We start from the raw sequence: 26,961 nt of genomic DNA on the forward strand, positions 1-26,961 counted from the left end.
TTTGGTGCCCAAAAACTGACACAGAGTCAGAATACAGCGGAACATTACTTCTATGATCTAGGACACTATACTTTTATTGAGGTAGCCTAAAAATTGATTGGCCCTTTTTAGCATGCCGCATCGCCATTGTTTCACTCATGTTCAACTTGTGGTCCACTGGCTCCCGATCCCTTTCACATGTCGTTTCATTCAGCCGGTGTCCCCCATCCTCGATTCGATGTCGAAAGGCCTGCTCCAATTTTCATCTGAGTTGTATGACATATTTTTTGTATTCAGTTACACTTTATAGTATTTAGAGTAGTGTGATAACTTTAGGGCGAGGAGTATTTTATAATTTTTAATCTTGTTTGTGGTTTAGATTGTGCCACATAGGCAGCTGTTGTTTCTATTTGAATTGTTGTTTCTCTCCTTTGTAAAGCACCATGTAAAGCCTATGTGCTATACAAATAAAAGTAATAATCATAATACTCCTAATAATAATAATAATATAATAATCCAATTATTGGAACCCAATATTTAAACCTGTGCGGTCAGGTGAGCGGCGAGGGGAGGACATTTATGATATATTATTTTTCTAATGTGTCTTAAAACCCAGTACTATTTGCTGGTCCATTGCTACCAAACTGTTTCTTTTTTTCCTGGAAATAAACTGGTGACAGCTGATGGCTTTTGCACTGGTCCATAGACTCCCACTTTGAGCAACATGCTGTAAATTACACCACCTGGCTTTAGAAACTTTTGCATTATCATGTAAATTAAGACAATGTTGTTATTCCGGTGTGTGCTGAATTTCAATATTGACTAACTGGTTTTTTTTTTTTTTTTTTTCTTTCTTTTTTTTTGTTTCACTTTATAACAACAGAAGCTGCATTTAACCTCTTTATTTCTAGTTTCCTCCTAGATTGCATTTGACCATATGGAAATTACCACTTCAAAATAATTTACATGGGGGCAGCAATCGGTTTGTGTATTGGGCTCAGGACTTGGGTACCGGGTTTGGAGTTCAGTATGGAGAATCCAGACTATCTCAGCATCAAATGGAAGGCAATGTCCGCTTCCTGTGAACACCTCTTGCCCACAGAAACTCAGCAACCAATAGGAAGAAAATGCAACAATATTACGTGCATTTGACCAACCCTACAGTATTATGGGCCCTTAAAATGGCTGGCAAACAAAACAAAAGCATAAAAAAAGCAACATGGCCAATCATTATGTGGAGAATTGCAGCCCTGAAAAACTGTGACTGACAAGCTGACATGTCGTGTCCTGTCTTTATTCATGATTTTGCACTGCTAAGCAAAGCCCATCATAGCTGCATCTGCCACTGCCGAAATAATCCACGGTTGACCCTACTTTAACTGTCATGGGTCAATACTATGAAATTTTCTGACCTGTAGTTCTGTGAAACATTTAGATTTCTCTGTCGAGAAGGTTGGTGCCACCACCAACTAGGTTCCTAACAATTTTCATAAAGGATTGAGCCATGACAATTCACGTGGTGTCAACCTAGATTATTTTCCGCAGTGCACTCTGTGTGCATCATGATCTAAAAAGTATTAGCTTCTACAAAATAGGCATAATTTATTGGTCTATGAGGAATAGGACAGAGAAAGAAACAGGAAATAAATGCCAGAACAAAATATAAATCAAAACAGATTCAGTGATGCTGTCAAACTGCATAATCAAGAGGAATGCTATGCATGCTTCCTAACTCAAGTTTATGCACACACTGCAAGTAAAATGTCAACTAATATTCATACAGCGCACGGCTACTGTGGAACAACTCAAGGTCATCTGACCTTGACATTTAGAACTGTATGTGATATTCAGGGGTGACACTGTTTTGCCCAAAAGAGGAAAAAAGGCAACAAAGAAAGAACTTCCCAGAGTTCAGAAAGGAAGGAGACCTGCTTTTTTGCCCTTTGGCATTCTGCCAACACTGGTCTTATTACTACAATTTTCAACAAGTTACAAAAACTAAGAAAATAAATCATCTTCTCAAAGGGGGTGTTGTTTTTCAATAATGCAGACACTTAAGGGGACAATTAGATCATAACGAGACATAGATATTATTTTCCATACAGTAAGAGAGCGTGTGCACACATAATACCTACACACACCACCCACCGAGAGATAGAGAGCGAGAGAGAGCGAGAGAATCTTCCATATTTTTAATCCTGTACCTTGTATTAAAACTGAAGTGGAGTTGCCTTGGAACCCTTGAGAGAATGTTAGGTTATACTTAAGTAATTAATTAATTATGGAAGCAACCTTGATCATCGTAAATACACAAAATCTACTGGTCTGGGTGATTAAGCTAATTTTAAAGCTTATTGGCTACTTCATCTGGCAATTTTTTTAAAAAAAATATACATATGAGTAAATATAGTGCTGTAGTCATGGTAGTACAGCTGGTAAAATGGGGTGTTTTGGGGGGCTGAATCAATTAATTTGGAAATAAATCGATTCAGCCCAGTGGGAACCAAGCAAATCCAATCGAATTGAATCTGCCTTGGTTCCCCTCTGGCGCGATTCCCGGCCATACTTCCATGCTCCGTCATCAGTCCTCCATCTTCCAGACTGCCTCTTTTTCTTCCGCTCCGGCTCTCTTACCCCTGCTATGGTCACGAAGGTGAGGGAGCATGGCGGGGAGCTGCGGCTGTTGCTTCTGCACCGATTCTTGAAAACTGGGGCAACTGAGTGGGAACCATACTGTTTGCTGAAACAGTTTCAGGATCGGTGCAGAAAGCAAATCAAGAGAAGTGGGAATGAGGCCACTGTCACTAAGCACTTGTTTTTGTTATTTGAACAATGCATTTGCTATGTTAAATGGTGTTCTCTAGACTTCTTTGGCACAAGCTGTGAGATGCTGTGTCCAATGCACACAGAGACACACAGGCTGAACGCTGAAAATTGCGGAATATCTCTGTCCTTGAAGGGTTTATACCCTAGATGGAAGTTTTAGAACACATAAATTTGTTCTAACAATTGCACTTGGGACAGAAGGTCAGTTTGTCCGGACTTTCTCCAAAGCTTTTTGGAATTTGACCGAAATGACCACATTGCTTCATGAACTCATACACGTCTAAATTTCAATTATTGCCAAGGATGAGCTAGATATGAGAACAGTATATAGGCAATCAGGAGAGTATACACCCATGCATGAGATAAACAAGAGAGTGGGTCTCTGCTTGTCTCTTGCTGACAAGTACAGGTATGGGTACAACAACACAAAAAATGGGATTGAATCAGTGGCCACTTAATTAAGAATCAACTCAGCACCACTCAAAAGGGCAAGTGAATCCAAATGTCACATATGCTTGAATTACGTAAAGGAAAAAACCTTGTAATTTTACACTTGCACAAATTGCCTTTTGCTCGACTGAAGTTACCCAATGGCACCAGTGATGGGGGAAATGTCAAATTGCATTAGGTTCATTGCTTTACTTTTGCTTCCCCTAGGAACATCAAACATGGGAGGTAACAGAACTCTCACAGAGTATGAAATGCATAGAAGTATGAACAATCCTCTTAAACCTGTATGTGTAGCCCAAAGGGATTTTCTATCCTCTGAAGCCTCAAGCTGACTCACACATCTGCTAGTCATGAACTCAGGGACTCAGTTTATGATACAGAAGCTGCATGACATTTTTGATGCTAGGGTGCATCTTTTCAAGCTGCATAAGCCAGGGATTGACACACGAAAAGAGCAGGAAATGGTATTGAATTACGAACTCTCCCCAGCTGTATTTTTTTCAGACCTTGGAGCCCAAATGGTGTTTGGCAGTATTATTGTTACTTTCTTTCTGTTCAACTGTCCTCTTACCAAGTTAGCTTCTACAAGTACAAGTACAGCAAGTTTCAATAGATGTAATCATCATGTGCCAAAATAATCCTTTTTGCACAACTCTACCAATCACTCAGGCCATCAAACAGGTGGCTTTGCTTTGTGTCCTATTACAACAACAAAGCCAGCATGTTGTGATTTGGATGCTGGACTATGACTCTGGAGACCAGGCTTCCAAATCCGTGGTGATGCCATGGAAAATTCACTGGGTGACACTGGGCAAGTCACACTCTTAGCCTAGTAGAATGCGAAGGCAACCCCTTTCTGAACAAACCATGTCAAGAAACCCAGATGGTTCACTTAGAGTTGCTATACGTTGGAAATTACATGAAGGCCCCTAACAACAAAACTTCAGATATATGACTTGTAGGTATGGGTTGTTATCATTTATATTTGTTTAGACATTATTTTTCCTAACAGCCACTAGCACAATGACATAAACAACAACACAAACACAAACAATAATAATATAATATAGCAAAATTGAAAAAAATAAAATAAAACCAATAAATTTATACTAAAAAACAAAACTCCTTCACCACCAATACCCCCCTTAAAAAAAAATAACTAGATAGCTACATTTGCTTCAGATGGCATAAGGTTGATATTGCACACAGCTCTAATCAAATCCTTCAAGTGCTTGAAAGCGAGAAATAATTAATCTGGAACTGTAAAGTTGATAGGCCTCATTTGTGAGAATTTCTTTGCAGCTTGTTTGGAGGTTCTAGCAGGGGAGCGCCAGCTATGTTTACCATGACTGAAGAACTGTACACTCTTTCTTCTTGGGATGGTCGTCCTCTTCCACCAAGTGCGCAGCTTCCGGAGGGACGCACATGGAGTGGTGAGAAGAAGAGGACAACCGCCTATCCAGCCAGATCAGTCAAATCACCCTGGTGATCAATGGAATGACAGATGTTGCAGCCAGATCGCCCTCACATCTGAGAATTTCCATTGTGAGGCTACTGCTAGAAATGGTTTCTTGACAAAATCAACATTTGTGTTCCCCTCTTCGTCCTGTAAGCAATTGTGTACAATAATCATGTATCTGGTTTGTACTGAATGAACTATAGTTAATAAATCCCATGGCAGTTCAGGAAGGCAATGTGGTTTGTCTTAATGTCATTTCTTATCTAACCATACACCCAATAGAATGAACGTGGGCAATGGGACAGAAATCTGGAGGATGATAACATCACAACACCCCTCCAGGTAAAAGTTGAGAGGAAGTCTCCAGAAGGGGAGAAGAACAAATGCCAGAAAAGTGAATGACAGAAAAGAGTGAACCCTCAAACAATGGTAGTGCACTTATATAGCATTGAGTGTTCATAGATGATTATCACAATAATTCCTACAGTATCTCTGTAAAGTATACCACTACTATTAAGATTCATCCTTGGATATTTTCTATTGTGGTGAATAGCAGTGACTCTATTCATAAAAGGAAAGGTGGGTTATGTCCTGTCAAGTCCCATGGTTTAATGCTGTACAGATCTCTCCTCAGTATCTTATCAGGGATCTGTAATGACTCACAAGTTTCTGGTTCTACCTTGCTGTCTAGCAATGCTGTCAAGAAAAAATGTGTCCGTTTTTTTAAAAAAGAGCGCTTTTTTTGTTTTTATATATACCGCCTATTCCAAAGATCATAGCGGTGAACACAAGTAAGCTAATTAGAAGTAAGCTAATTTGCCCCCACCAGTCTGGGTATCATTTTAGCGACTCAGAGGAGGCAAGCTGAGTCGACTTGGGCCCTTTTGCTGGTCTGAACCCCAACCTTGTGGTTTTGAGTGAATTCGCAGTTAACAGGCATTTAACCACTGCACCACCAGGGCTTTTAAAGCTATGTGCTGATTAATTGCAATTAGTATGATCATTGAGCCATTGTTGAGTGGGAGTCAACACACCCATTGATTCAGTGGTCTTCTCTTGCTCAGATTAAAAGAAGTTCATATCAATATTATATAACATGTATACTCTAGTCCATCAGTAATAAACTTATAATATCCTTCCTAGCTTGTTCCTTCCAGATGTATTATATAAAACTTTCCATTTTCCTCAGTTGCACAGCCATTGCAAAATAATCAACACATTTGGAGTTAGTCGACTGGAGAAGACTGCTGGGCTAGCAATTTCATATATGACAGAAACCAAATTGGCTTTGAATGAGTTATGCATGGTCGAAGTCTCTTTTTCTTTCTTTCTTTGTAAGAAATCCTTCTGGCTTGCTTAAATAGGAAAGCTTAGTATCATTTCATATCTCATAAACCATCTAATTCTCCATCCATTTCCATTTTATCTGAATAGTTTCAAACCGCGTTGCACACCTCACGAGAACAGCCAAACCATAAACTGTTTATGACTGGATAATATTTTGGGGTAAATTGTACTTTCCCTCAATGTTAGCGTTTTCTTTCTTTTCGTTTTTTTTTTTATTAAGGTGATTTGGTGTTTGGGTTGTATTTGTTGTTGGGGTGTTGTTGTTGTTTGGGGGGGGGGGGGGGTGTTGGGTTCTTGGTTGGTTCTGTATTTGGGTGGTGGGGTGGGGGGTGTTTTTGAAATCTAAAGAAAAAGACCTAAATGGGGGGGGATCCAAGGCTAGGCCCTTTCTTGATAAATAGGACACTGTCCGAAAGCAAGGTTGCATGACTACCATATTGGGACATCCAGTAGTTCTGCAAGGATGTCAAAAGGACCACACATGAGATTAACCAGGCATAATCCATTTGTCTATGGAGGTGATATGGGATCAGTCCAAAGAGAGGTGTGCATATAAAACAAAAGAGGCTTCTCCAGGATGCAAGCATTTCCTTTGTGAGAGATATCATGCCCTCTCCAAACTTTCCTCATCTTACCAGTCCCCCACTGGAAAACCTGTAGAAGAGGTAATCCATTCATTCCATGATTATTGCCCCTAGGATATGGTTTATGTATATATCCAACTGCTGCACACTAGCAATTTGGTCTAGTTTGGGACTATGCAGACACCTGTTATATCTACTAGACTCCTCAATAGCTGGCCAACCCATTTGCCGAGACTGTTATTGAGCCATCTCCATTCTGGACAATCATTGATTGGAACCAGCTTCAAGATCGTACAGTATGCACCATTTGCAAGGCCTCCACTATTTCACCTTCTCCACCTTTGCTTTGTTAGTTCTTGCTTGTCTGTGCATGGTGGTGTGCTTGTGCGTGTGTTGATTATATTCTTAATAAAATTACAAAACCTGTTTGGAATTGCTCTGGAGTTCTGTGTGATTGGAACTGGTTGTAAAAAGATTTAAGGTCTCAAGGCTGAATGTCGTCCATCCAAGGTTATTTTATTCTTTTTTCTTTCTTTCATTTTTGTTTGTGGTGTCTTCTCAGGACCCCCGCTATTTGGGTAGCAGGGCTTTCCTCTTGAGTGGATAACATCTCTTTGTAAATTAGAGTAAAAGCAATAAGATATATAATAAGAGATTAATAGTAAGATAGATAAGATATATATGACAGTATGATATATAAGATACATAACCCATTGTTAGTGTTCTCCATTGTGATGTTATCTCGCGAGGGATATATACTTTGTACTAAAATTAAGTAGTAGGTGTTATCGCTTCTCGGCCTTTTGGCTAAGATCAGGGTAGTAGTAGGTGTCCCATGAATGTAACATTCCCGTAGGAACTTATTTCTTTGTGTAGAGTGCTTATGTGTTCTAAATGACTTTGCTTATCCCTTTCATTGTCACGAGGAGGTGACAAAGAAGCCATAGAACAAATCTGCTACTAATATGATTAAACACTTAAATTAATTTGTTTGATCAATAATGTATATTTACCTCAGATAATTATACGGCTCTGCCATTTAATTGCAAGTAATTCTTTCCTTCCCCGGGAGAAGATGGATTAAAACAGTTGGAAATCAGGATTTAGTGACCCTTATTGGATTGGGCTTGTAAGTAGTACAAACAGTAAGCTGTGCGCTTTCAACTTACAGGGTCTTCCAACTTTCATCTTTCTCACATAAAGACACATTCTCCACTTGTCCAGACAACTGATTCTTTATTGATTATGTAACATCCTCTGAGCTTGTCAAACAAATACGTCCTGGAAATATGAACCTGGGCTATAGGTAGATGACCTGCAGGCCCAGCCTATTATTGAGCAGAAGTTAGACTATCACATCAAGATGGAAAGATGGTAAAGCAGTGAAAAACTCTGAGTGCCTGCTAGATTTTCCACTTGTTTGTCTTGGCACCATAAAGGCATGTAGCACGGGCAAGAGTAAAATGTTTAGCCCCCATAGGAATTTCTCCCCAATATTTTCTAAGTCGCCCAAATTTCAAACCACTGAAGCAACCTAAAATCTCAGTTGAGCATTAGAAATAGAAAAGTGACCAGGGAATTGGTGAACATAGCAAGTGTAGAATTCGAGGTTGAATATTTACAGGCTCTCTCTGTTTCCTCAATGCTAGAAATTTGGAGTCTGAAGGATAATTTTCATTGGAGGGCAGAATTATCATTTGGAGGTTCATGTCCTGCATTGTTGCATCCCAGAGCTACACCCTGGGGTCACTTTTCTTAGCTTAGGAAACAAACATGTATCTTGGGGCCAGCCTTGGTCATGCCAGTATAATGCTGGTATAGTGCAGACCCAACTAGGTGAATGTATTGTATAGTTCAATCATTCTTTGTAGAGAAAATTTCTAACAATTCTGTTCCATACCTGATGAATAGGTCAAGGCATTATCCACCAAATTATGCTTTGGAACTTTTTGTATATTTTAATGTTAACTGTTATTTTTAAAAAAATTGTATTGTAACGTTTTAAAACATTTTTATCTGTAGGCCACCTGACTCCCTTCTCTGGAGAAAGTGGCATATAAATAATAAATAAATAAATCATATCTAAGAACTCAGATCTATACCTGCCATTAGTGAGTGGAGAAACCCATGTTTTTCTCCTCGTGAAACACCTTGGGAAATTTTTTTAAAAATATTCTTCCCACAAATGCCCCTTCCAAAAGGTGTTTCTTTCTCCTTCCAGAAGCCCAGCGAAATATTTTTCACAGTTTCTCTGAATGACAATAAGGACAAGGCGATAATTACTTTGCATTTCAAACTAATTACCATGTAAAAGGAAGTTTGGCAGAGGTTTACAGCACATTTCTATGGCTTAAAACCCCTGGAAGGCATACACACAAAAGGGGGAAAAAGACCAGTCTCAACAATAAAACTGTGATTGAGCCCCAACAGAAATGGTAGAGTTGAGGGACCATCAGGACCATTCCAGTCCACCCCCTTCTGCTATGAAGTAATACATCGGAATACATGGCATACTAGAGGACATGTCCGATTATTATATTATTATTATTATTATTATTATTATTATTATTATTATTATTATTATTAACCTTTATTTATAAAGCACTGCAAATTTACACAGTGCAGTACATACAATCTTTTTAATCGGACGGTTCCCTGCCCTCAGGCTTACAATCTAACAAGACACAACACAAAAGGAGAAGGGAGTAGTGGTGAGGAAGGGACCTCTCTAGTAGCATGTCCTAGAGGACATGTAGTCTGACCCCTGTTCAACATCAGGATGTCACTGGAAGATGGGACAAACCGAGGGTTTTCTTGGCATAAAGAGGAGTTTTGCCATGGGATGCCCCTCAAGCTGAGACAGTGTGACCCACCAGGGATGTAGCCAGGATTTTGGGAAGGGGGGTTCAAGACTAAGTGCCACCATTTTGAGAGGCTAAGAGCCCCCCAAGACCCAAAAAGAGGGTCGAGCGTTTACCCTTGACACCTCAATGGCACCACTTTAACTTCCGTTATGGCTTCGTGCTATGGAATCTTGGGATCTGTAGTTTTGAGGACCTGTTGAGTCATCTGCCAGGTGCCACAACAAACTACAAATCCCAGCATTTCACAACATGGAGCCAAGGGCAGTTAAAGTGGCCAAACTGGATTATTTTTTCAGTGCAGATGCAAACTGAGTCCTTCCTCTGAAGGTGTTTAGATCAGATAAATTCAGCTTGATAAAGCAAAGTGCAGCTGCACGAGCAACGAGCGGCAGCCACTCTGTTCATGCTCAGAGACACTCTGCTCATGCTTTGAGACACTGTATTCCAACTTCTGAGCTGAGCTAAGAACCCAGGCTGCATCCACACAACATTTCATTCCCACTTCCAAGAGGGATTTTTTAATTTTAAGACACACACACACACACACACTTTTTAATTCCAAGACTTATCTATCTATCAATCTATCATAATTTTTAATTCCAAGCCATTATACGTTCCTTTCTTTTTATAATAAACAAACCCCTTTAAGAGAATCCTATTTTGGGAGAAAGGCAGGGTATAAAATCAATCAATAAAAAATTATAGTGCAATAGTCCATCAGTGCATGGCTTGCATTATAAGACTTTATACCTTTATACATTTAAAAATTATTAAAATCACAGTAGGCTCAGAGTGCTACAGAATCATGGAATCATAGAGTTGGAAGAGACCCCTAGAATGGCCATCCAGTTCAACCCCATTCTGCCATGCAGGAACTCCCAGTCAAAGCATCCTCAACAAATTATGTAATGGGGATGTCCATCTACATTGTAGAAAGATATACTATAGATTAATGCTATGGAAAATCACCACCTTGAGTCCGTATATTGGGAGAAAGGCGGGCTATAAGAAAATAACAACAACAACAACAACATCTGGGTATTGTAGTTTTGTGAGACATTTAGCCTTCTTTGTCAGAGAGCTCTGGTGGCACAACATACTACAAATCCCAGGATTTTCCATAGCTTTAAAGTATTGTTGAACTGGATTACTTCTGCAATGTGTAGCCTTATTAGACTGCAGTTCCCAGCAGTCTGTGGTGCTGCTGGATGATGGGACCTGCAGTCTAGCAAGCATTGCCTGGAGCAGGGCCATAGGACTCCACAGCCCCGATTCATCATCTTAGATTGATTCCATATATTAATTAATCATAAAATCATAGAGTCGGAAGAGACCCCAAGAAGGGCCCTGATCCAGTCCAACCCCATTCTGTCGTGCAGGAACTTTCCATCAAAGCACCCACACTGACATGCTGAAAAAGGGCCAGCTAACTGTATTTTATTCTATTTGTTTTTTAAAAAAGAGAAAAAACAAGGCTGGAAGGAAGCCTCTTGCCTTTTTGCATCACAGACCCTCATCTTTTTTGTTGTTGCAAAAATCCAGAAATGACTATTTTTGAAAACATGAGTCCATTCTCAGGAGAAATGTCCAGAGTAGAGTCTGAGTCTCCTTTCTCTGGTCTTCTGAAACCTGAATTATTCCAAAACCCAAAACTGACTCTGAGAGCATCTGGTCTGACCCCAACTCAAGGAAACTTGGGAATCCTGAAGGTTTAGAGAAATTACTGAATTATTGAATTATACAAGGAATAGTGGTCTCAGGGTTTTGCTGAAGCTCAGTGTACAGAAGCACAACATTATTTTTAAAATATTGTGCATTAAATTACCTTCAGTCTATGTCTATGAGATGCATATGAGACATACATGGATCCCATCTCCCTTTATATCCCATTAGACATACTGTGTAAAAATATACCAAACTCTGAAAAAACTCCAAAATACATCTAGTCCTCAGCATTTTGGGTAAGGGATATCATCATCATCATCATTGCATGACCTTAGCATCACCATGGGAGAGGTGCAGAGAGAGAGAGATGGTCATGTCCTGCCTCTGAGGCTGAGAGAATGTGACCCTCACAAAAGAGAATGTGGGAGAATGAAGATCTGCTGAACTTTTCCTCTGCCATTCATTCGCTTCTCCTTTTGTCTCTTGTCCCTTTAGATTGCAAGCCTGAGGGCAGGGTAATATCTAGTAATTTGTAAGCTGCTCTGATAGCCTTTTGGCTGAAGAAGAGCTGGGCATAAATTATTATTATTATTTGACATCCCCCTTTGACATCCCCACCTCCTTCTTCTCTTTTGTGAGAATTTGAATGGCAGAGCATGATGTAAAGTGGAGAAGGCTCCCTCTTTTTGTTCTGTGAGTGAGAAAAGATGGGGGGTAAATCACACTAACAAAGGAAATAGCCCCTGGTAAAAGCCAGGATGAATGGTAGCTTTTCTTACGCAAAATACCCAAACCCTGGCGGTCGAATTTGTCAGCTCAAAGTCTCTCTCTTCCCTTCATTTTGATATTATTAAAAATAATATTCTTACTCATTGATCGAGAAGTGCTCAGAAATTTCTTCTCTCTAAAATGTTATCGAAATTGTCGAATTAGGCATATTTCTCCTAATTTTCGAATTTTGGAGAATATTCTTTACATCCCTACCTGCCATATTAAAAGCAGATCCGATAGTGTATCTGACAATCATCTACTTGAGAATTTAGAGATTTATTTCCAAATTGTCTCATTCAGAATAAGATAGCTTTACATTCATTGATTTAAATATTCCATTTCTTTGCGGAGGGGGAGGGAATGACAAGATAGTCTCAGTGTTTACAAAATATGCTGTCTTCTCTTGCAAAGAAATGGTGATCATTTAGAATGACAGTCTAGTACAAAGATTTGTCAAAGCAGACATGAAAATCCTTTACAGAAACAATTTCTTAAAAGATGGAAACTTTCAAAGCTGCTTGTTATAAAAACCTTCTGTCACTGACTTCTGAAGTTTCCCCAAATATGCATCAAAATACAGTGAAAGGTCACCAGGTTTGATCACAGATTAATAATAATCACATATTTTCTTTTATTTTCTTCCATGTTGCTCTCTCATGTATTAAAGTTGACTATAGGTCAACCTCATATCTAAATTGAGAGCAGGTTTTGGGGCCAAAATTATGGATTTTGATATGACCCAAGGGTAAAACTTAGGGATGTGTAACAAAAGATCTAAATGATAAAGCAAAGGAAAACAATGTCAAATAAGTTACAAAATTCCAGCAGACACAATTGTGGTCACATAAAAGGCTGGATGCATGAGAGAGTAGAGGACGGTCAGTGCTTTCAAGACAGATTACACTCTTGCCTTTTACCAGGGGATGGTTTCTTTTTAAATAAGAGTTAAAGTACAGAACTTACACTGACCCATGGATAAATTGATTCAGCTTTTTGGGGTCAATTTTTTAACGAAAATTTCTAGGCTTATACTGAGATAGATGGATTTTTATATTAATATCTCTACTATAGATTTATAGAATGCTTGCACCATAGATATAGAAATGAGCTTTCTGGAGTCAAGGTTGTGTGTGTAAGAGAGAAAATGCTGAACAGGATATGCAGTAAAATGTTTAGAGAACATCAGAAGTGATTGCTCTAGTCTTGAAAGTCACAACTGCATGGGCACAGTGATAGTTGTAAAAAAGATAACCAATATTAAGGATATTGTCTATACTAATAGACGGGGATATTTCCTTCCCAGTGAGATGTACAAAATGGGCTTTGCGTTGATATTGAGATAGCAAACCTCTTGGCTTTGGAAAGTTAGAAAAATTAATTATTTGAATGATCTAAAACCAAATTCCAAGAAGATAAAGATTGTTTAATATCTTCATAATCAGGATTACATTGCTTTGTGTCTTGTATGCAGCTCTAGGCATACACATATTGCCATGGATCTTGTTTTTCCAGCAGAGACAATTCTTTGGGAGGAAGAGGAGGGGAAAGGATGGTCCAAGGAGTTTAGTGGGACAAAGTGACAGTCTTAATGAGCCACGTAAGCCCCATGACCACACTTCCCCCACCAATTTAGTTATAGATATATCTTGTCTTGAGAAAAGATTACAGAATGGATCAAATGTATCACATAAACCCATCTTTTCAAAATTCAAACTGAGGAAGGATTGTGGCGGGGGTGAGGAGTATTATTTATGCATATAGGTACCAAGCAGCAATACATGTCTTCTGTTTGATAAACTTTAGGTAATCTGCTTTGATGTGTCAATGTTTCTGCTAATCTTGATTGCAGTTTCTACAAATCCATCCTTTGGTCATGACTGACATCACTAATATTTTGTCCTTTGTAATTTATGAATATCTAGTAAGAATGAAGTAGACAAATTGAAGAAAATAGAGCCAATGTGTGTTCTGCAACAGCATCCTACCACACAGAGGCGATCGGAGAAAACAATTATAGCTGGAAACAACCACCTCCTCCAAGATAATGGAGAGTAGTGAAGCCTGATCATTGTGATATGACATCTATCTAAAGCCTGAGTATTATGTAAGAATGGTGAGTATCCTCATTGGTTCTGTTATCAGTCTTCATTGAACCCTGCACAAGATTTACCAAACCTGGAAATTTTACAAGACCTTTCCACCCCGTGGATGATTTACTAAGATTTACCTTTTACACTACATTTCTGACTTATGGAGACTCTAAGGTGAACCTGTCACAGGGTTTTCTGAGGGGCTGAGAGTGTGTGACTTGCCCAGAGTTGCTCAGTGGGTTTTCATAGCTGAGCAGGAATCCAAAACCTGGTCTGTAGAGTCTTAGTCCTATTCTCAAATCACTATATCAGGGTGGGTCTTTGCTCTGATTTTATCCTGGGTCATTAGTTTATTTCAAGATTTAACAGAGAATATCACAGCACCAGGTTACTCCAGCATGCATGCATGCATAAATAAATAAATCATGGATGGGAAAAAGATAAATACATGATTACATGAATACATGATTATCACATGAAACCCCTTAAAAGGGATTTGCTCATGGGTCTTAGAAGGGAGCTATTTTTCTTTGGATGGATGTGTGCTTGTTAGTGAATTATATATAATCTGGCTCCCCAAATGAGAACCAGCATGATGTAGTGGTTCAAGTACTAAGTCTCTGGAAATCAAGGATTGAACCCTTGCTCAACCATGGAAACCTACTGGGTGACCTTTGGCAAGTCACGTTATCTCATCCTGAAAGGAAGGCAAGGGCAACTCCACTCTGAACCAGTCTTGCCAAAAAAAAAGAAGAAAAAAAAGAACCTGTGATAGGTTTACAATGAGTCAGACAACTTGAAGCCACACAACAAGAAGAACAACAGCAATATAGAAAATATGTCAACAAGACTACAGATAAAACATGTCAAACTGCTGTTAAAAGCAAAGGATGTATTTCTATTCACTCATTTTTAATTTTAAAAAAAAATGATTCTAAGATGGATTCTCTGGGTAACATATCTCATAATTCTGGCCATGGATAAAAAAAAAAATCTGTTTGCAAAGTGATTCCAGTTCAGCTTGAACCATGACTTATATTTACAAGACACTTACTTGGTGGGAGACACAACAAAAGTTATGCTGCTCTCCAATAAAGTGACTGCTCTGATTAAGTGCTCCACAATTCACGAAAGCATCCTATTACATGATTGCCACAGGCCATGCTAATTTTTATTTTCATAATGTTACTTCCCTGTACTAGCTAGTGCCTCGCATATTTCCCCCACCTCTATTTCTACAGAGGGTGACAGTTATAATTTGGTTTTCGTGGCATTTTATGTGATAGTTGAAACATTTTCGACTGTAGCAAGGAACAGAAAAGAAGGCTGGCTAGAAGTGCTGGGCTTTTGACAGCAAAAATGTAGCAGAAGAGAAAGATGTTTTATATTCACATTCTTTCACTGGAAGTAAGATGAACAGACCTTATAGAACGTCTGTTGAACAAAAATAAAATTGTGTGTATATACACAGTCTTGACATGTGCATAGCTAGAATTCTGCCCCTTTTGCACCTGGAAGCATCAGAGTCTATTAAGCTACTGGCTTTGGTGAAAGACAATATTTGGGGCCAGATCTAAGCAAATAGCAGGAACAGTCAAAAACTTTGTTGAAGAGAAAGCTATATGACACCAGGCATCTGAGAAAATGCAGACCTCTCTAGAGAGGTCAGACATTGTACAGAGTAACTAGGAAGCTGGTACTTCAGAGAAAGAAGATCAACCATTTGGCCTTTATAAGGGTAGGAAGAGTATGCCCTTAAAGACACAGAAAATGCCGTCTTCCCTAGTTTATAAAAATGTGATTTAGAAGCGCCATTTCTGAGACATTTCTAATAGGGATTTGAGATCTATCTTATAAGCATTCCTGACACTGGCATCCCTGTGATAGGCTTCCTGCACCTTCATGTTAATAATGGTGGAAGGTGGGAGGATACCTTCTGTAGCTCCAAGTCATAATCCCCACCAGTTGTGTATGTATGAACTTCAAGTCACCTGTTGCCTTATGGTGACCCCATGAATTTCATAGGATTTTCTTAGACAAGGGATATTTGGAGATGGTTTTGCCAGTTCTTTTCTATGAAATATACCCTGCAGCACCTAGTGTTCATTTGTGGTCTCCACAGAAGTACTATTCAGGACTGACCCTGTTTACATCCAAGATCAGACATTCCTGTGTGAGTGTGTCCATAATGGCCAATTATCAGGATAATGCGATGAGTTTTGTGCCAGGATAGCTGCTCCAAACAGTGGCACAGGGCATACATGTAGATTGACTAGGTTGGTGTGAGCAATGATGAAAATAGTTTGTCATGGGAAGAGAGGGTGTTTCTTTGAATGCCTGAACCCAGCTCCATACTCGGATTTCAAGCAATTGTTAGGGAAGAGGGAGATGAAGAATGAATAAGTGATTGCTTCTGCATACCCACTCACCACAAAGCATATGTGTGTAGTGCACATTGAGCTACATATTCTCCTATGCTGTGTCTGGGCAGGAGTTTGGAAGAAGAAGTCAACACTTGGTAGTACACCAAACTATGTTGAGAGGTTGGGAAGATTAGAGAACATTTCCCAATATTTTGTAATGGCTCACTGGTAACAGTAAAAGTAACGTGTTAGTAATGAATAATCCAGGGTGTTACTTTCTGAAGTAACAATAACAATTGATCTGTTGGGTGACCAGAATACTGAGTGACATAACTCACTCATTTTAAAAAGTGAGATTCTGAAAAGTACTAGTTTTAATGGACAAAACCACAAAATGCTACAGAGAATTGTATTAAATTATACAGCCAGTAGCTTGAGAACTCAATATAGGAATGTTACTACCACAGTAAAGTAATATCTAGGATGACTTTTATTTAGATGACAATCCTTGGCAGCGCTGCCTAACAGAAAAGACAAAGGCACATAAAACCCTATCATGGACATTCTGCAGGCAGTGGAATATAGAAACAACCATTGTGCTCACAAGCTCCATACACATATGGTGTTGAATGAATCCAGACATTCCTGTATAATCGATGTAATCCATTCACAAACATTTTCCGACTTTTGCACAATGAATCAACTACAGTACACGTTATTTAGAGCATTTATCACATTTATATAATATAACCACTTTAATTTTGAATTTTATTTAGATATGGCATAACTTACTCTTGGGGAATCTTGGTGGATTGTCATTGACATCAGTGAGAGTGATGTTCACAGTCGTGGTTCCTGCCAATCCCCCAAGCTGTCCGCCCATATCCTTGGCTTGAATGAGAACTTGATATTGTTCTTTGACTTCTCTGTCCATGTTTGGCAAGGCTGTTCTTATAACACCTTTGAAAAGAAACAAAATACATTTTTTTTCTGTGACATATGTGTCATAGACAAACAGCCTTCTCCATCTGGTAATGCTCCAGTGTGTTGGACTTGGTGATGGAAACAAATATTTAAAGATTCAAAAAGGGAGTCAAAGGGGGGTTTCTTCAGTTTTGTGAAACTCTCAGAATGAGAAAATTCCCAAAGTCCCTTTTTAATTTTTCACCTGAGTCTTCAGGTAGATTTGAGAACTATTCTGCCCTTCCTTCAGCCTGCAACCACCTTTTCACTCTTGCCACTCCTACATGGCCAGGTAGTGGCTGAAAGGGGCACACAATGACAACCTCATTTTGGAAACCCCTTGGGAGGTCCTGGAAGATGAATATATTGTCATGCATAGACTATCAGAACATAAATTACGAGAATCCTCACTCTAACATGCCATGGCATGGCCATGACGGTGGTACAAGGGACAAAGGACTGTCACCAGCTATGTTTTGAGAACTGGTGCATGATGATGCTAGCTTCTTCCAGGGCTCTTGGGAGTCCCATGGTAGTTTCAGAGAATGATGTGGTGAACAGAACAACGATGATAATGATGTTTACCTGTCTCTGTCCTCCCCCAGTCCACTAAATGACCATCTTGTGGAGGTCAGGAAAAAGTACTTTCTTCCCCCTCCCATAATAATGTTTTTGAAAATTGCATAGCTTTTGGAAAAAGCTTTTGTGGCAGGGAGAAAACTGATCAAATTATTTGTTCTCCTCTGAGGGGAACAAATAATTTAAATAAGCATATCCCTAGTGTCCCTAGTTGGACCACAGCCCCCCTTTATTCCCTGATACTTGAGGGTATCATTAACATAGTTAATTATGTGTCCCATATCATCTGGTTTTCAGAATTACTTAGGCATATAAAAGGAAGTCATAAATTTAACTTTCCTTGAGAATAAAGGCATTTTATCAAAAAAGGAAGTTTTTTTGTGGTAATTAGTTTATACAAAAAAAAGGTCCTATTATGTGAAAAATCATAAACAAATGCACAAAAATGTCCCCCAGTTGAAAGGAAAGATTTGTATATTTTTTGTTCTTACAAGAATGAAATAAGTGAAGATTGACAGCCCTACTGGGCATATACCCATATCCAAAAGGAACTTTACTCAAGCCATATTTAAACTTCTACTGCTGGACTTTACATAAATTGTACAGTAGGGACGTTTTGGGGCAGCTGCCCCTTTCACAGCCAAATTGGGGCCATGGCAACTGCATGCTGTGGCCTGGATCTGGCCTTTCCAGGGCACACACAAAAGTGGCTCCTTTTTGCTTCAGGAAAGGGTGCGACAGTAGCAGCACTGTGGCTTTAAGGCACTCCTTTCATGCTGCATCGTGTGGATGCAGTGCCAGAGGAGTGCTGTGATGCTGCGTGTGGAACAGCGCACAGTGTCCAGTGCCCTGGTGATAGAGTCAGGGTGTGCGTCATGTGGACACCATGCTCTGACTCTGCTCCCAGGCCAGCCTCAACGGCTGGTCTGCACAGGGTCTTTGCGTTCTTTAACAGATGAATCCTAAGGTGAGCTGTGGGTATGATGGAAGAGCAACTACTTCCTTAACCCTACCATTTGCATTGTTTCTAGTTTTGTTTTTGTGGGTGTTGGGGGAATGATGGATATGATACTTTGGATCCTTGTTTTTTCTTCATTTTTACTTCACTCCTAGCACCCCAACATGAGCCCAAGACAATGCCAGAATGAGCCCAGAACATTTTATAGCAAAGTGGATTCCCACCCCCCTCCTTTTAAAAAAATAAAATACAATAAAGAGTTCCATTTACAGAAATCAAGTACACTCATCCCTCCACAGAGTTTCTGCTTTGACTTTTGTGGTTTTGATTATTCACAGATTTTATTATTATGTTCTCTCTAGGAATATCTAGGTCCTCCAACACAACTCTGTGGTCAGCTTTAACAAAAAGCCACACTGAATAACCTAGAGATTCCTAGAGAGAACACTCAACTAAGCATTTGTAGCTCCTCTAGTGCAATTCTATGGCCCATGTCTGGCAGATGTTGACCATAGAGTTGCACTGGAGGACCTAGAAATTCCTAGAGAGGTGTTTTCTCAGGTAAAAACATAATGTCTTTGTTATTTGCAGTTTTTCCACATTCACGCGGATCCTGTGCCCCTAACCCAAGCAAATGTGGAGGGATCTGTACTGACCATACAACTGTTATGTGGAATGCCTTTCTCTCTGACCAACTAATTTCTGTCTACTACTGGTTATCAAAAACAGTTAAACAGGCATGGGAATTCTTTATGTATGTCAAAGTAATATCATTTTGTTTTATAAAGAGAGATTTATCTGTAATATCCTGGTAGAGGAAGTATCATGAGTTATAAAAAGTGATTCCATAAATGATTTTATGTCAGGAATTAGGTATCTTGGAAAATTTACAGACGTGGGACAAAGGTGACAGAGTTACTATGGATCATAGGAAACCAGGCTGACCAAGCATTTAGACTCAGATGAAGCAATGGGGTATGATGCAATCATAGCAGGACATAAAATCAGCAATGGCAGAAAGTGCAAAGTCATGCCACATAGGGGACTTGTATAGATGTAACACACTGGGAGGAGGCTGGACTAAATGCCTGTTGATGGCAAATGTATAAAAGGGAAGAGCTCCAGTGCCCATTGGGGATGTCACATGGTGTGATGTATAGGTGTGAGATTCTGCCCATATGAGTACTGATTTGTAAACAGTGGAATGAAGATTAAAGTGCCTCTGACCAAGAGCTCAGTTTGTTGTTTTGTTCGCTGCTTCTTTGTTTGGGAGAAGGTTTTCTCCAGCCAGCACAAGCTCAGAGTGCCTCTTTGGAGCTTGATCCAGGCGTATTGCTTCAGAGGTATGCACTGCTGGTCGCACAAGCATTCCAACATTTTAATATGCAGCATTGACAATTTTGAATATTTCAAGAGTTGCTCTTTAAACTTTTTTAAGAAATTGACCTTCCCAATGAAATGTATTTACCTTATTCCAATATTTGAGTTGAAATAAATAAGCTAACCAACAAAGCTCTCAACTGGACAACCCATTCATTACCTATCTGTTGTTATTATGTGCCTTAAAGTCAAAAAATTTTAAGGTCACCATATGCAAAAGGCATCACATCCTATCTTATCTTGGAAGCTAAACCAGGTCAGCTTTTAATGGTGCTTGAATGGGAGACCACCAATGAATATCAGATGCTATAGGATATATTTCAGTGGAAGGAACTGGCAAAATCACCTCTTAAACATTTCTTGCCTAAGAAAACCCTTTGAAATTCATGAGGTTACCATAAGTGAACAGGCAACTTGAAGAAATATACACACCCACACATATCCTAGGATATTCTTGGCAAACATTATCCAGAAGAGGTTTGCCATTTTTTTACTGTAAGGCTAATAGACTGTGACTTGACAAGGTTGCCCAATGGGTTTCCGTGGCTGAACAAGCATTTTAAGCTTGCGCATGGTGTTCCAGAGCCTAGTCCATCACTCAAATCATTATACCACATTGATACTCCTTGTTACCTCTCCATTGATGCCCCCTTGTTGTGGGGGAGAGGCTTGCGTACTCTAATGAAATTGGAGCTATGCTGGTGGTGGTATAATAGCCACCGGTAGGGCCTCCCATGCCAGACAGGTCACAACCGAAGGGTCTGACCAAGAGCACCAAAGGGCAGGATGGGCTCTCTAGCCTTATGGCAACCATGCCAGGAGAAGGAAAACTCTAATCCCAAACCCGGGCAGATGGTGCTCGTCTAACCCTGTAAGGTCAACCATCTAAGAGAAAGAAACTCTAATCACACCTACAACCTGAGGACCTCGCTGCCACCGTCCATGCTTGTCAAGGCCTCAGCAGTTGAACCTCTGGTTTAAAGGGTGAGGCCAGTTCTGTGCATGCTACGCTCCACCAGAAAAATCCATTGCACAGGCCCGAAGGATACATCTAACTTCTGAAAAAGCCCTGTAGCGATAGGCGAGGGATGAAATGGCAAGTGTAAAGATGCACTGGAAGCCACAGACCCAACCCTGCATGCAGGAGGTTCAGGACTTTGGTCGCTTGAGACTGACCCGGGAGATGATAGTCTTGTTCAACAGCATCCTGAATGACCAAGCAGCCTTTTTTAAGGAGAGTACTGCTTGCTCCATATGGAGAGGGGCCTAGAAAAGGTGGCCTAAAGAAAGCTCATCCCCATCTACCCGGTTCGCTAGCCGTGGCCAACTGGCATCTTCTCATGCGGTCAAACAAAGACAAAAAACCACCTGAATCTTCATTCGCGATAAAAGATAATAGATAAAACATTGAAGCTGAAGTGAACTGACTTTCACAATCATTGAATGAAACATAACTGATTTATGGAAGAATATTTTCTACACATGTACTACACCTTATTTTTTAATGTACTGCATCAAAAAAACACCCACATCATCATCAGGTTGTTCTAAATATGGTCCACGTTTTCCTAATGATGTTTTGTTCAGGAGAAAATGACTGTCACTCCACTAAATAATCAACATATTTTTGTCTGTTGATGTCCATATGTACAATATGTTATTATTTATGAGAGACTGCTTTTCCTTAAAAAGAAAAAAAAAAAAGAAAAAAAAGAAAAAAAAGAAAAAAAAGAAAAAAAAGTTGTGTCTAAAAGCACTTTCATGCAATATTTCCCTCTTTCTCTTTGGCCTGTTACAGACAGGCCAAAATAAAGCTGCTTCAAGTCATTTTGGAGGTATGGTATTTCAATGATACATGCATCCTCCGAGTCTGAAAGCTGCACCAAAGCTGCACTCCAGTCCTTAGGAGTTTTCTGCTAAAAATCTTACTACAAATGAGAAAAAGACTCTTCAAGAGAGGTGTTCGTGTGCTTAGCCAGATGAAATAAAAGTGTGGAATTCATTTTCAAAAAAAGAGAGAAATAGTCAAGCTTTATTCTTTCTCTTCACGTTGCCAAAGTGCATGAGCAATCTATATCATAGTTAAATCTACAGAGATTTCTAGATTACACTGAATCTGAACTTTAACTTCTAAAAATGCACATATATCAATACAATAGGATTTATTTGGGTGGGTGGGTGGTTGGTTTCAATCCAAATACACACTGGATTCCTTAGAATAGGAATGCAGAACTTTTCCTTTCAATATCTATTTATACTACAGTCACCATCAGCCCTATCCCATATGCTCAATGGTAGTAAATAATGGGTCTTTTAGTCAAAAACATTCAGAAATCAAAAAGTTCACAACTCTGCCATGCATATAAAGGCCAGAGCTTGTAGCCTTATCTCTTGACCATTTGTGCAGACAGAAAAGCAGCTTGGAGAGGCCTCTGGCCACTCCAGACACAAGTGAGCCCTGATCGGCACAGGACTGTGGTTACCAGATGCTGTGGTCCCGAGGCTGGTCGCTGCCATAGTCCAGAATGGACCATCAACAAAGAATATATTTTTCTTGCTCCTTTTGTGGCTGGATTTGGGCCACCTTATGCAGCCTTGATGCAGCTTCCCGCCAATCTGAGGGCATGCATCCACCATGCTTCTAAAGAAGCCTGAAGCTGGAGCTTTTTGCCCATCTGTTTTGGGGCTCAGTCCTCTTGGGAGATTCTTGGACATGTTATCGATGTCAGCTGTGTGTAATGGTAGCTACTAGATCAGTCACTTTGAATTCAAGAACAGCAGCACCATTTGCATGTGTGGCTCCTTGACCATCCTGGCCCTCAAAATCCAAGTCAAAGCATCTGTTTCCACATACTGCTAGCTATAGCATGGCAATTCTTAGTGTTTATCAATCTCCTAAAACACCAAACAATATTTTCTATTTTCATGATTCTAAAGAGACAGATGAAAAATCAGACCAAGGAATACTGTGGATGATGCATGTGCCTTCACTGCATTATCTTTAAATATGGGTGCAGGCCTAATCTTCCCTTTCAACTTCTTTTAAGTAGTGTTAAGGATTTTGAATATTTTAGAATCTGTACATTTTAGAATCTCCCTTGCCTAAAACTCACCTAAATCCCAGTTTCCAGCTGTGCTTGGCTAACCAATTTGCAAATTTGGGAGCTTCCTGACTTTGTAAATCAGCCAGATGAGCATGGCTGGGAGCCAGGTTTTAAGTGGGAGGCAGCATCAGCAGCAAAATGCAAGCTATAATACCCGGCTGCATCCCGGAAGAGGATTCAAACAGGGAAAGGGAAGCTGGGTGTTTTGACTGTGCAAAAAACTCCAAAGTTTAGCTGCTCTTATGAATTTTTTGAATATTATTCATGGAGGTGGAAATGATAAGACAAGCTGAAAAATCTGAGTACAGGATCCTGGTGAAATCTTTGTTGTCATCATTCATCTCGTCCAGAAATATTGCTTAGCATACATGGACCTTGCATTTTCCCACATCTGCATTGACAGAAAGTTCTAATTAAAGGAGAACATTAAAAGGTGGGTTCTCCCCCTTCAAATCATTTCAATTTCAAAAATAGATTCACTGGTTTACACTTGCAATTTGACTTTTAAAAAAACAGGGTGCTTTTGACAGAGGACATGACCTCTGCAGAGCCTGTGTTGACAGCATTATGCTGTTTCCACCTTCACTCATTGATTACTGAAGAAGCAATGGTCTTTAATTCTCCATCTGACATTCACGGAGAGATTCACTGGGAAAAAAAATTCCATTTGCAGAAAGGGGGTGTCAGGAAGCTCTCCCTATGTTGAATTCAAGACACACAGTTAGCAGCACTTAGTGTGGAACATTTTGGTTAAGCCATTGAATTATTAAAAACAGAAACAGGAATGACATTTCAGAATAGAAGATGGACTCAGTCTGCAATTAACTATCCTCTTGCCCCATGAGCATCTCTGGGTGTTTATGCATCATTTTTCCGCTGTATGCACACAACCAATGACCTCCAAACAACAATCTGATATTAATGACTTCCTCCCACCTTCTGATCCTACTGCCTACCAAATGCAAGTGTGCATGCAAGGGAGCGTTAAATTTCCCACAGTTTATTTCATAATCAAAAACAATTTTATATGCTATCCTAGTTGCACAGCACACAGTCTAAAAGTCCCAACTGATCCCTATGCATTTTATACAGTTCAGAAGACCACCCAATTTGCTATCTCTCAGGAATCTATCTAAAGAAAAAATGCCTAAATTAATAGCTGAAAAATATGCATTAAAACTAGAACATTAAAATGTAATACTATGATTTTGAAATACAAAAATAGCCCCAAATCCATGCAAATGAACCCCAAGTTCATTTGAATCTCATGTGTTGTGACCAATGAGTCAGCCTGTTATTTACTAGTTACATTAAGAAATTGCCAGTAGTATACCTACCTCTATTACCATCTCGTTCTCTCTCCCCCTAATATTGTTATGACCTCACTCCCAAAGTTAATGTGTTACAAATCAAATATTTCTTTTAATATATATGTGCTGGAAATATAACCATAGGGAACGTAATCTCTGAGCTGAGAGTGCATTCAGATGTGGGCAGCAGAAGGGATGGTTCTGTTTAACATTTCACCTATGAAACCCATAAACAACTACACAATCTTAGGACTTCAACCAGTCATCAGAGTCTCCAACAAATAGTTGCCACTTCTTACATGGTATAAAACATTTGTCAGTGGCCATTCAACTGGCCAAACTAATACATTAATTTGGAAGTACAATAGTAGTAGAAATCAGAATTTTGGAGGTACTGTTAAGACTAGGAAATTATTTGTGTAATGTGACACTCATGTGACACGTATGTAAAACTCATAGAACATTCAACCATTGCATTACTCTCTCCCCCCCCCCAAAAAAAAAAGTTTGGGTGTTTGTTTGTTTTAAATATATTTTCTTTTTGGATAATTTATGGCTGAAGTTAAAATTAGCACAACGCTGCAACAATTGCCTGGGAATATTTTCAATGGTTTTTGATATGGAATGGTGTCTGTAGGCAAAGAAAGGCAGGACTCACACTAATGCAAAAGGGAGTTACCTGCTGCTTTTCCATCTGTAAGCATCACATTTATAAATGCCACTTTCTTTTCTCTGATCAGACAAAGATTGTCCAGGTGTGTGTCTAATCAGCTTGATATTTGAAAAAGTGGAAAGCAATAACATTCTCATTGACAATATGTTCATTACCTGTCTTGGGATCAATGGAGAAATATGGCTGTCCCTGAAGAATACTGTAAACCACTCTGGCACTGTTCCCATATGTTGGGTCATCAGCATCTGTTGCTTTGACCTGCAGCACATATGCCCCTAAGAGAAGGATTAGATACAGAAAAACAAAACAGTGGAATTTAGCATATGTTTATTATGATGTGATTTCAGTCTTTCAGTTCTAGCTTTATGGAAAAAATATATTTTATTGATTGTAATAAGATTCTACATTTTTTTTGTCATTATAAATCTCAAGGTGGCAAACACACTTCCGACTACAGAGTAGGGCATGGGCCCAATTTTCACCCTATTTCTTTTCTAAGCTATAAGCTGACCAACTATTGGTGGATACTGAAAGCATAATGTCCACATGGATCAATCATACCTGCTACTGAATGTAGCCCTTTAAAATTTTGGGATGTTCCTTACTATGTGGTAAGGATGGGGACTTTATGATCTTTCAGATGTTATTGAATTACAATTCCCACCATCTAAAACACTGTATTATAAGGGGTAGGGTATTTGGGAATGGCAGCCTGACAATATCTGCATCTGGCACATGTTCCTCACCCCTCTTTGGGGAAATGGTACTTGCTAAACATAAACTAGTCCATGATCATATAGATCCTTTCTCAGCATTTAAGCTGTGCTACTATAAATATCCAAACACAGGACTGGCATTCCACATATCTCAGGACTGGGGTTATTTGTATGTTCTCTGTGGGAGTGGCTTTTAAGAAAATGTTCTTCAGATAGACCACATTCTTCTTCATCCAGGGTCTCATATCATCCTGATACTCTTGAGCTCCCTAGGCTGCTGTCAATGCAATAGACTTGCTCAGAAGTGGAAAACCAACCAGTTAAATCTGGAGGGTTGGTGGCAAAGAATATGGGACACCTTGTTAATAGAAAAATTTTCTGACAGAATGGAATCTATCAATGGGTGTGGTATAGCATTTAAGAAAAATGGTCTTCCTTTTTGAATTTTGTAAACTTCACTTCATAAATCTGTTACTAGGACATCATGTACACCGCTCGGGAATGTGTAGGAGGAAAAATAAGTTGGTTTAAACCTTGTAATCTGTTTCCAGACTGTTCTTGGGTTAATCTTGCTATTTGGTTTAAATCTTAATCCTTTTGTGTTTATTTTTTAAATAAAAGATAAAGAAACATCCTTAAGGTGTTTTTGGGTGCAGTTGCTCAGGTTCCATAATAATGTTCATTTGTATATTTCTGACATTCACTGCTGTAAAATAAGGACAACTTTATATTAAGTTTTCTCTTCAAACGTGAACACCTGAGGATTCCTCTCTCTCTCTCTTGCTTATGCAGTTGCTCTAAAAATGTAATCCTTCAACAGTAATATTGCCAAATATTGCAGACTCTCACCCTTTTTTAAAGGGCAATCCTTATTTCTCTT

General features: G+C 39.3%; 1 protein-coding gene across 10 annotated transcripts in view; it reads right to left on the reverse strand.

Annotated features, from left to right (window-relative positions):
- The window catches only part of CDH12 (cadherin 12), a 788,808-nt gene that overhangs the window by 63,840 nt on the left and 698,007 nt on the right, over window positions 1-26,961 (reverse strand). For all 10 annotated transcript variants that reach the window (XM_042465303.1, XM_042465300.1, XM_042465299.1 and 7 more), the window contains 2 exons: window positions 25,521-25,640; window positions 17,191-17,358 (listed from right to left, as the gene is read on the reverse strand). In XM_042465303.1, coding sequence (XP_042321237.1) covers window positions 17,191-17,358; window positions 25,521-25,640 — 288 coding nt within the window. The remainder of the gene's footprint in view (window positions 1-17,190; window positions 17,359-25,520; window positions 25,641-26,961) is intronic.

The sequence above is a fragment of the Sceloporus undulatus genome, chromosome 4, assembly GCF_019175285.1.
Source record: "Sceloporus undulatus isolate JIND9_A2432 ecotype Alabama chromosome 4, SceUnd_v1.1, whole genome shotgun sequence".
NCBI classification, from domain to species: domain Eukaryota; kingdom Metazoa; phylum Chordata; class Lepidosauria; order Squamata; family Phrynosomatidae; genus Sceloporus; species Sceloporus undulatus.